The sequence below is a fragment of the Tamandua tetradactyla genome, chromosome 3 (assembly GCF_023851605.1).
Source record: "Tamandua tetradactyla isolate mTamTet1 chromosome 3, mTamTet1.pri, whole genome shotgun sequence".
NCBI lineage: Eukaryota > Metazoa > Chordata > Mammalia > Pilosa > Myrmecophagidae > Tamandua > Tamandua tetradactyla.
In genome coordinates this window covers 54,523,924-54,536,067 of record NC_135329.1, presented here as the reverse complement: position 1 = coordinate 54,536,067, position 12,144 = coordinate 54,523,924, and the positions used below count along the sequence as shown (strand labels likewise).

At 36.0% G+C, this 12,144-nt stretch overlaps 1 protein-coding gene across 3 annotated transcripts in view; it reads left to right on the top strand.

The window, feature by feature from the left end:
* MBOAT2 (membrane bound glycerophospholipid O-acyltransferase 2) overlaps positions 1-12,144 on the top strand; it is a 217,050-nt gene that overhangs the window by 172,178 nt on the left and 32,728 nt on the right. For all 3 annotated transcript variants that reach the window (XM_077153131.1, XM_077153133.1, XM_077153132.1), the window contains one exon: positions 10,782-10,836. In XM_077153131.1, coding sequence (XP_077009246.1) covers positions 10,782-10,836 — 55 coding nt within the window. The remainder of the gene's footprint in view (positions 1-10,781; positions 10,837-12,144) is intronic.

The following is a 12,144-nucleotide window of genomic DNA, read 5'->3' as shown; positions in this document are numbered from 1 at the left end:
GAATATTTTAAGATTGCAGAGTGAATTTTGCAATGTGAGTGAAAGCATTTACAACCATTTATCTATGATCAGGATTTTCTTGATACTGTGCATCTGAAGCAAAATGGTGACATGATACAATGTATAATGAATAAGACCTTATTATCTGTATTAGCTAGGATTCTCTAGAGAAACAGAATCAGTAGGAGACATCTGTAAATATAAAATTTATAAAAGTGTCTCACACAACGGATGTAAGAGTCCAAGGTCTGTAGAGCAGGCTGCTGGCTGGCAGCTCCAATGTGGGTCCTCAGTGAACTCTCAGGAGAGACTGACTGGGTAACCATGCAGATATAAGAGCCCAACATCTGTATGGCAGGCCACAAGCTGGCAGCTCCAGTGAAAGTCTTCAGGAGACACTAGCTGGCTGAAGCAAGAAGAGTGATTGTCTCTTCTGAATCCTCCTTGAAAGACTTTCAGTGATTATATTAAGTGTCATTCATTGCAGAAGGCAGATGCAGCCAACATGGACATGATCTAAATCCATGAAATGTCCTCCCAGCAACAAACAGCTTGCCCAGCCAGACAACTGGGCACCACCACGTGGGCAAGTTGACACATGAACCTGACCATCACATTATCTTAACAGGAGATTTCAAAATTTTTTTATTTCAAAACAGGGTTACTGTTCTCTTTTGGTAATATAAGTAGATATACATTTTGAACTTTATAAATAGATTTACATTTATAAGAACTGGTTTTGTTTCATCTGTTGATTTTCTTAAGGGAAAAGTATTTTCCATTGTTATAGCCACTTAAATGATAAGAAAATAGGAGTAAAGTGTGTGAGAGGAGAGTGTCTGGGAACTTTTTACTTCTTGCATGATATTTCTTAAACCTACAACTGTTCTAATAATAAATTAAAAAAAAAAGAGTAGTAGGTATAGTGCATTGAAAGGTAATCCCCTAAAGATACGCCTCTGTCCTAATCCCTAAGATTTGTCTATGTTACCTTATTTTAAGAAGGATCTTTGCAGATATAGTTAAGCAGTAGTCATCCTGGATGATTCAAATAGGCCCTAGATCCAGTGACATATCCTATATGTTTTAGTTTCCTTGACTGTTCAAGTAAATACCACGCAATAGATTGGCTTAAAAAGTGGGAATTTATCAGCTCATGGTTTTGAGGCTAGGAAGGTCTAAATCAAGGCATCATCAAAGCAATGCTTTCTCCCCAAAGACTGTGGTGTTCTGGGGTTGGCTGCCAGCAATCCTTGGTCCTTAGTTCTACTGTCACATGGCAGCCTCTCCTTGCCTCTCCCTTTTCTTCCCAGTTCCTTGAGTTCAGCTTCTGACTGCTTCCTCTGTCTTTCTCTCTCTCTGAATTTTGTTCTGCTTATAGAGGACTACAGTCAGTAACGGGATTATGACCCATCTTGGTTGAGTTGAGTCACACCTTAACTTGAAGTAACCTTATCAAAAGGTCCTACTTACATGGGGTTCACACCCACAGGAATAGATTAAGAACGTGTTTTTCTGGGGTAGCTCCAAAGTACGACACCATATAAGTGAGGCAGGGGAAATTACACACAGAAAAGGAGGAGGCAACCTAATGATGGAGGCAGAGATTGGAGTGATGTGGCTCCAAGTCAAGGATTGCTACCAGCTACCAAAATCTAGAAGAGTCAAAGAACAGATTCTTCCCAGCACTTCCAGAGTGAGTGCAGCCCTGCTAACACTTTGATTTCTGATTTATTTCTCCAGAACTGGCCCCCAAAATGGTTTCTATTATTTTAAACCACCAAGTTTGTGGTAATTTGCTACACACACAGGAAACGAATACTGTGGCTTTCTTGCTTTTATTGAATAGACAGCAAGTAGTATCTCTTTTCTATGACTTGAAGGTGGTTTAGGATATGGAAATTTTCTTGATTGAATGATAATATCCTCTCATTTAAGGTCAGTTATTTGCGTCATTATATTGAGTGATTTCATTCCAAGCTTATCTATATTATGCTGTTATCAAAAGCAAACACCTCTGTTAGCATTGAGTCATACAGGCAAGTTTATGGTCTAAGCCAAAGAAAATTACTAAAATTATTTTAGTGACTTACAAATAGTCTCACCAGCACAAACCCTGCCCTGTCTCTTCTAGTGGTCCATACATATATTGAATGCAGCATGATACAAAATAAGGCTAAATATTATTTACAAAAAGTTGTCTCATGTAATGAATAAATGACTTTGCTCCTTAGCTCTTGAGAAGGTTATCTTTATTTCTACTAAGATTAAGGGAAGATAGGTGAAGCGAATATGAAAAGTTTTCTTCTACTCTTTTCTTAAAGTAGTTATCATCTATAGTCACATTAAATTTAAAGAAGTGAAATTTATAGGAAGAGTGGTGTTATGGTATACTTTAAGAATGTCTACTATGTAGGTAAAAGTAGAGGATCTTGGATATATATTTATGCTTAGTTTAAAGAATGACCCTTAGCTCGAACTTGAAAATTTACCCTGAGAAACAAGATTTGTACATATGTTACATGCTGCTTTTCTTTAATATCTTTTTGATAGGGTTAGGGTTAGAATTGGGTAAGGATTAGGGTTAGGGTTATCTTTGATGACCCTCATATTAGAACACCTTTGAATAAAGATTCTAGACCCCTTTACTCCAAAGTATATGAAAAAATGACTTTGTGAGTTCTTTGGGGACTTTTAGAGTTTTTCTTAAAGCAGTGGGGGAAAATTGATGCATTTTGATGAGAGAAGTGAGAGGGAGACATAATCCTCGGGAAGACAAGGTTTCTTTGCTTTAAACTCAGGGATTCCATATGTTCCTTTCTTTAAGAATTCAGTAAATGCTTTTTTTTTGTATCATTTTTATTTAAGCAGTTTTATTCAAACACCATACAATCCATTCTAAGTATACGGTCATGGCTCTTGTTATAATCACATAGTTATGCATTGACATCCATAGCTAATATGAGAATATTCTCATTTCTTCTGAAAAAAAAATCCCATACTGCTTATATCCCCCTATTAATATATAACTTTAGCATAGTGCCTTTGTTAAAATTAATGAAAGAATATTACAGTGTTACTGTTAATAATAGATCTTAGTTTGCATTAATTTTGTTTTCCCATATACCACTCCTTGTAATGAAGAGGTATGTTTATTCCAGTTCATGTTTGAATTTTCTTGTATTTATACAGAAACAGTCCCAGTTTTTGTCCTCTAGCTTTCCTTCTGGTGATATATATTACATTCCTCTTTCAACCATACTCATATTCAGCTTCGTTTCTTATACTTACAATATTGTGCTACCATCATACAGTATCCCTACAAGACTTTTAAGAATGGGTACAATTCAGAATTTAGGACAGTTGATTATTTATGAAAATGAGAAATTTCATAAGCCAGACTTTAAATATGTTCTTATTATATTATGGCTATTCCATTCAGAATTCTGATCCTTTAGACTTTTTGGTTACAAATCCTATCTAGGCCTATTTTTTAAACTTGTTTATATATTTTGAAATTTATTTACCCTAGATTATTAAATTTTTCTTTAGTTTTTTCCTTCTTCTGATTCAACTGTTATGTGTCAGCTATTTTTATATAATGTCAGAATACTGATCAATTATAGGTAGATGGCTTTCCAGTTACTTTAGTATTGGGACATCTATTTAAAATATTTTTCCTTATTTTATAATTGTAAAAGGCAACATTTTATTATATAAGGTTGAGATAATTTAGATCTATCCTTTATAACTATATTGATAGTTTGTTACTCAGTATATAGACGTATGCTATAGATATAATTCCATATTAGGTTGAAATGTCCTCAAGGACAGAAACCAGTTTTTATTCATCTCTCTCATCTCTGATGCTTTGCAACATGGTAGGCACCTAATAATCTAGTAATGCTGATTTGGTTAAACAAGGGTGTGTCTGGGTGCACACATATGCTTCCTGTTCACTAATGGAATCATTCACATTTGTCTTGATACCCCAGCTACATTGAAAGCTCTTTACAGCCAAGGGCAGTGTCTTCAACCAATTTTTATAAATCATAACATTGAATATGGTAATACAACATATTTCCAGGAACATCAGAGGCTTCATAAAGCCAAAGATCTTAGGGTTAGAAGAGAGTTGGGTTAATCCATGTGTTTTCTTGGACTCCATAAGGAGGAAGTAGCTGGACACAATACATCACCAAGAGGCCCCAAGGAAACACATGGTCACAAATACAAGACAGCAGCCAGAACTTGAAGGTGGCCACATCTTTAGAGTGATAGGCCTGGAAATGACTAGAACCTTGGAGATCATCTAGAAAAGAAAGCAGCATAGCAACATAAGATGGGAAACATTTTCCAGAAATGACTCTGCTGTTTATCTTCCAACACATACTTAAATCTAAACTCAACTTAGTCCAGCAAAGTCTGCAAGAGCCAAATCGCTCACAGATCCATGAGCAAGAAATAAATGTTCTTGTTACCCACTGAAATTAGAGGTTGTGTGTAATGTAACACTACTCCAGCAAAAAGTTGACTGATACCTATTCTAAGAATCTAGAAATGTGCTTGACACATAAGAGATGCTCAACTTAATAAGGTAGGATTCAATGACCTTTAATCCACCTTTTAGTACTGTTTTAATTGTGTCTGTCTGTTACACAATCATATAACTGTTTAACCACTTTCAGCTAGCTGAACAATCATTTACCACCCAGTTATGGATGGTAATTTTTCTTGAGAAACAGAATCTTAAAAATGGGTTTTTACAATTGGTTTAATTGGTTTTCTACTCTGATTAGACTCAGAGGCACTCATGACTGTGTTTCCAGTAATCTAGATGGCACTGACAGTCCTTGGTGTGAGTTGACAAGAGAGATACTTAAATCTCTTCATTTCATTTTAGACACAATTTAGGGACCTGGTAGCAAAATTTAGGGACCTGGTAGAAGTACAGTTCTAATTTCAAGGTTTTTGATCCCAGATACTTGTTGTGTCAGTTTGAAGCTGTTATGTACCCCAGAAAAGCCATGCCCTTTAATCCTCATTTAGTATTGTTGGGTGAGATCTTTTTTTTGTTTCCATGGAAATGTGACCCACCCAGTTATGGATGGTAATTTTTGATTAGATGGTTTCCATGGAGTTGTGTGTCTACCCATTCAAGGTGGGGTTGCTTACTGGAGCCCATTAAGAGGGAACCATTTTGGAAAAAGCTTAGTGCTGACAGAGCCCACGCAGCCAGAGACCCTTGGAGATGCAGAAGAGAAGGGTGAAGACTTAAGAAATGAGGAGAGAAAGCTAGCAGATGTTGCTATGTGCCCTCCCAACTGAAAGAGAAACCCCAAACTTCATTGGTCCTTTCTTTGGAGTTAAGATATCTTCTTTAGATGCCTTAACTTGGACATTTTCATGGCCTTAGAACTGTATGCTTGCAACTTAATAAATTCCTTTTTTAAAAGCCATTCCATTTCTGGTATGTTGCATTCCAGCAGCTTACGAACTAAAACATTTGGCTAACAAAATATGATCTAAGATGGTCTCTTCCAGAAAACCCTTCAAGAAAATGGGACCCTAGATAGTGGGCCCTTATAGTAGCCATATTTGATCTAAAGTTGTAGATGTATTTCTGGATTCTGAGACACTGAGCTATGTGTGTATCAGCTATCATTTGAGTAGCTTTATGACATCTAAGTCCCAGAAATGGAATGCTGTAGCCCTGAAAGTAAGCATAGCTGTTTATGATCATAGTTAAAGTAACCAAAAAAGAGATCAGGCCTCAATTAGAGTTCAAAAACAAAGCCAGTCTGGCTGGATCTCAGGTAAATTAGAATGCAGGGTAAAAGATGATAGTGTATAGACTCTAGACCTTCAGCTACTATATGAGATCAAAGGCAGAGAAGTTTATTATGTCTTGAACCTAAATTTTCTGTAATGCATAATCTAAATCAACCTTTCTGGATAGCTCATTTAAACAACCCAAACTCCTGGGGATAAGGCCTTGTGTACCAATTTAAAAGGATGTATGTACCCTAGAAAAACATGTTTTAGTCCTTATCCCATTTGTAAAGGCAGCCATTTCTTCTAATCCATATTCAGCACTCTATGTCTGAAACTTTAATTAGATTATCTCCCTTGAGATGTGACTCAATCAAGAGTGGTTGTTAAACTGGATTAGGTGGAGACATGTATCCACCCATTCCAGGTGGGTCTTGATCAGTTTACTGGAATCCTGTAAAAAATGAAGCATTTTGGAGAACACAAGAAATTCAGAGAGAGCAGAACAATGCAGCCATGAGAAGCAGAGTCCACTAGCCAGTGACTTTTGGAGATGAAGAAGGAAAACGCCTCCCAGGGAGCTGGAGAGGAAGCTAGCAGATGACATCGTGTTCACCATGTGCCCTTCCAGCCAAGAGGCAAACCCTGACCATGTTCACCATGTGCCTTTCCACTTGAGAGAGAAACCCTGAACTTCATCAGCCTTCTTGAATCAAGTTATCTTTCCCTGGATGCCTTAGATTGGACATTTCTATAGACTTGCTTTAATTGGGACATTTTCTCAGCCTTAGAACTGTAAACTAGCAACTTATTAAATTCCCCTTTTTAAAAGCCATTCCATTCCTGGTATATTGCATTCCAGCAGCTAGCAAACTAGAACACCTTCCTTGTAATTCTCTACAGTTTAATATAATACCAGGATGTATCTCAGAATAATATGGACAGATAATTAGAAGGTATTTGTAGACCCTCTATGTGGGACATAACTCTCTGGGTATAAACCTCCATGGCGACATGAGACAGAAATCCTGAGATGAGTTGGGACATGGCATCAAGGGATTGAAAAAAACCTTCTCAACCAAGAGGGGGAAGAGAGAAATGAGACAAAATAAAGTATCAATGGTTGAGAGATTTCAAACAGAGTTGAGAGGTTATCCTTAGGTTTTTCTTATGCATAATACAGTTATCCCCTTTTTAGTTTATGGTGTATTGGATTGACTAGAGAGAAGTACCAGAAACTGTGGAGCTGTGTTCCAGTAGCCATGTTTCTTGAAGATGATTATATAATGATATAGCTTTTACAGTGTGACTGAATGTGAAAACCGTGGTCTGATGCTCCTTTTGTCTAGGGTATGGACAGATAAGTAAAAAATACGAATAAAAAATAAGTCAGAGGTGAAATAAAGGTTAAATTAAATTGAGTAGTTTGAAATACCAGTGGTCAGTAAGAGTGAGGGATAAGGGATATGGTATGTATGAGTTTTTCCTTTTTTATTTCTTTTGCTGGAGAGTTGCAAATGTTCAAAAAACAATGATCATGGTGATGAATACACAACTATGTGATGATATTGTGAGCCATTGATTGTACATTACATATAGAGTATAAGTCAAGAATGTTTGTATGTTTGTTTAAGGATTGACAGTAAAAATATTTTTTAAAAAAGTATTGGTAGAGTCCTTTGAGGATCTGAAGGGGGATACAGAAAGACAGAGTTTTAGACTCTCCCATCTGGGAAATCCTGGGTACCCTCTCAACCATTGGGAACTCCTGAGAAAATAGGCCAATCTGCGGATTGTGAGCCTTGCCCTTATGAAACTTATTTCTGTGGGGGAGAAGCTAAGGGTACCCATAATGAGACTTAAGAGTTGCTTCCAGGAAGCCACTTTGTTGCTAAGATGTGGCCCCTTTCTCTCTCTCTCTGTGCTCAACTCTGTAAGGAAAATCATTGCCCTCCCCACCCATTCAGGGATGAAATCTTCCTGACAATGTGGGGTATGACTCCTGGTAATGACTCTGACTCTGACACCATGGGATTGACAATGCTTGACTGACCAAAAGAGGGAAAAGAAGTGTAATAAAATAAGGCATCTGGCCAAGAGAGAGCAGATGAAGTCAAGAAGCTGTTCTGGAGGCTGCTCGTAATGCAAGCTTCAGTTAGACAGTACTGATTGCCATGGTTTTCTAAATTTAATCAGCATCACTCCTGTTAACTTTTAAGAACACCTAGGGCTCAAACTGAGACTCCTAAGTTTCATGCATTAGGTTTGCCTTCCTGGAACATGTAATTTCCAAAGGGTTCCTAGGTCAGATAAATCCTCAAACTCAGAGGAACCAGCCTTTCCAGGATTATCAATTAATTACATATCCCTGTCCTTTAGTGTAGACACCCCTTCTCAACATGAAAAAGTTAGAACAGGCATTGCCCAAAGATCCCTGTAGATTGGGAGAAGGATCAAAGAAGAAGGAGGAGGTATAACAGAGAAAATGGGATTTCACAAATGAGTGTGGCTGCTGAATCACTATGTTAGGATACCTTCTAGCCTCTAGTGTTTTGAAGCAGCCAGAAAAACAAACATATGCTAGAATGGTAGCCTGTGACAAACTCTGGGATCTGTTCTGTAACTGTTTGTTGATGTGTGCTTTGAAAAGTATTGCCTTTTTTTCTTTCTTTGCTTTGTATATATGTTATATTATACAATAAAAACAATTTAAAAAAATCAGTTGATCAATTTATGATTTAGAATAAAGAAAAGTTGTTGAACAAGTTAAAAAAAAAAAAGAGGGAGCAGCCAGAAGCTGGTAGTCAGTGGAACTAGGAGCCATGAAAGCTACATGTGCAATGCCATGTAACAGAAAAGCATCACCAGCAGTCAGCCCCAGAATGCCAAAGCCTTCTGGGAGAAAGCATCACCTTGATGATGCCTTGAGTTTGGACTTTTCCTAGACTCAAAACCATAAGCCAATAAATTCCTGTCATTTAAGCTCCCCCCAAACTTTTTTTCTAAGAGGCTTGGGTGGGGAAGGATGGGCAATAAAATGAGGTCATTAGCATGCCACTTTTCTTGGTAAGAGGATGTGAAACCAAAAAAAGATTAGAAGCATTGTAAAATTAAATGCTTATCCTCATTAATAAAGTTAAGCTGTGGGTTTTAGTTTTAATTTTAGTTTTTAAGAAAAGGGTGGACAATAATGTGAGTGTCTGATATGGGGAAAGAAAATAGAATTGTCAAAAGTAGCATCTGTCCTTCTTTGAGCTTAAAACCAAAGGTATTTTACCTTTTTCTCATTTTCCATCTTCTTGTAAAAGTGGGTTATTTTTTCCTATTCTGATTACTAAAAAATAGGTATATATGTGTTCATTAAAGAAAACTTGGGAAATAGCAAGCAAAAAAGTACAAAGGAAAAATAAAGAAACCTCTATGTCCTTCTTCTAGATTGCTCAGAGCCAGACCTTTTCTTTATTAATATTTTGATCTCCTCCCTTTAATTTATTATGAGGTATAGTGTTTTTTTTTTTTTTGCATAGTTAACTTCAACCTATCAATCATGTATCTGCTCATCTTTCTTTACATAGTGAGTTATCAATAGGCATATCTCTACGGTGTTAAAAATGTTGTGATCTGGATTTTTTATGGATGCAAATTATTTCAAAAAGTAGTCATACAGTTGTTTCCCTGTACCTTAGGTGTTGTATGTATAGGTTGTTACCTTTTTTTTCCTGTAAGGCATACATTTGTGATGAACATCCTTGACATAAATCTTAAATCACACCTTTGATTATTTCCTTAGGTTACAGTGCTAGAGCTAAAGGATAGGAAGATTTCTAAAGCTTTTGATAATAGTGATTTACAGAAAGATGCTATCAGTTTCTCTCAGTAGTTTATTTGTTTATTTATATTGTTTCCCTACTAGATGTTAGTGTCATGAAAGCAGGGAATGTGTTTCTCTAATGCCTGGAGCAGTTCCTAGGACTCAATAATTATTTCTTCTCATCTTCGTTTTGTGTACATATGTAAAAAAGATGTTTGTGTTTTACATCATTGAGACCATGCTATCTGATAAGAGTGTTTTAAAATGTCCATATACTTAATAATAAATGAAAATGGCATCTTTCTTTTTTTTTTTGGCATGTGCAGGCACCAGGAATCGAACCCGGGTCTCTGGCATGGCAGGCGAGAACTGTGCCTGCTGAGCCACCATGGCCCGCCTATGCGTCTAGCTTTTTAAATATACATTTTGTAATGATTAAAAATGGTAAATTGTCCTTGTATTTCTTTATAGTTTATATTTTCATATCTTTTGTCCTTTTCAAATTTCTTTATCTTAGAGTTTTTAATTGCTTGCATTTGGGTTTATTTGGGGCTATTACCACTTTTTATGTTTGCTGCAAATATTTTCCAAATGTGCTGTTTGCTTTTTAATTTAATTCTAATCCTTTGGTTTTTAAATTGGGTTTGATGTATTTTTTATGGCATTTGGATCTAATAAGTTGGTAAATAACTATAAGTAATTTCCTCCACATTGGGATAAAAGATAAATGAAGATGGTATATTTATGTTCAGTTTTTATTCATAGAATTCTGTAGGGGTAAGGAAATAATTCCTTGCTTTGTTTTGAGCTTCTAGTCCCTTTGTACTGATATTTACTCATTTCAATCATCTAATAATAGAAAAATTTTAATGCCCATTTGGAAATGTCATAGCATATACTATTAAGGATGATAAATTTATAATTTAAAAAGTGCAAGCATTTGGCAGTTTTTTTTTTAACTTAGTAAAAAATGTTTTTAAAAGAGGAGTCAAATTAGTGACCTGAGTTTCCAGACATGTGTTATATATCTTACACAGACTTACATATGCTCTTTCACTTAATTGAGCATGTGTTGAGATGAGAAAGGAGCAATCAGTATACCAAAATTGATATTATAGCATGGATTTCAAATGAGAGAAAGTGATGAAAATAGGAATGGGAAAAATCATAATTGATAACCCCTGTTTTATTTTTTCAGGGATGTTTCGAAAAGATGAAGAACTAACTCCATCACAGAGAGGTTTAGCTGTAAGGTATGTGCCTTTATTGTATCCTACCGTGGCTCGTGCCATCTCTACCTGGAATACTCATTAATCATGTGGAAGAGGCTTCCTTGTCCTTCTAGAGGTGTGAAAACCAAATCTTCCTCCCTCAGCATACCTCCCTACCACCAGATTCTAGAATGGGTGTGGTCTCCCTTTTAAGGCTCCCATAGTGCCTTGAGACTCTGAGTTCCTGAAGACAGTAGGATAGTATAGTCTTCATTCCTAGCCATAGTACTTGGGTCTTTGTCTGCCATGTGGTTGTCATAGTAATTATGACTAATAATAGCAGTTTCTATTTAAAGACCAATACATGATTTCAGGTACTGAATTAAGAATCTCCTAATATGGTACATATATTCCAGATCTAGAAACAATGAAGAACCAACAAGTTATTTCACATTATTGTTAGAGGAATTCATTATGGTATACGCTTCTGTTTCATTTATTACCAGTAATTTGTTGAGTAATCTCAGGAATAACTTAATTTCTTGGCTGGGTCTACCTAAATCTAATTAGTGATCAAATACTCATTTTATTTTCTCAGAGAAGAATTTCCCACATAGTATTTTTTCTTGTAAATCTAGGACTAATAAGTACATGGCTGCTAGAAGAGTGAGATAAAGTATATGATAGTAAATAGTCCTATCCTAAGTGTTCACCTTTGCCTCCAGGTAGCACATCTTGGGAATCTTCTTATATTTTCCCCATCTTTAAAAGTACTCTCTTTTGATATTCCCTATATTCAGTCTTTTTTATATTAATATACATTTCAATGTACTTAATTAATGAGAGGTTAATTTAATCTGGGTTCTGTGATCCTACAGTCTGATCCATCACAATAACCACTCATTTGCAAACATTTAGCAATTGTTTTCTCTTTCCTTTTATATAGCCACCTGGTAAAACCCCAGACCTACTTATATTCAACTCTCTGCCTTCTTGAACAGTAGAACAAAATCAGTCTTTGTGATTGGATTCATTTTTAATTTGTTCCCCCAAACTTAAAATTATGACTCTAAGTATTGCCAACAATTTTTTAACGTTTCCTTAGTCAAAATCCACTTTCCCATTCTTTTGGAAAACAGTATAATCTCCTTTCCCCTCAAACTTCCAACATTCTCTCCTCCATACTCGCTTGTAATTGTTGCAAATTATATTTTCTTCAGAAAGTTAAAGTAGTTCTACTTCATTCTCAACTACCAAATATACCATAGTGCTTGCATCTGAAGCAAAATACTTTCTTTCCTGGTACCATGAATTAACTGTCCATAAAACTAATCAATGACAAACTTTTCA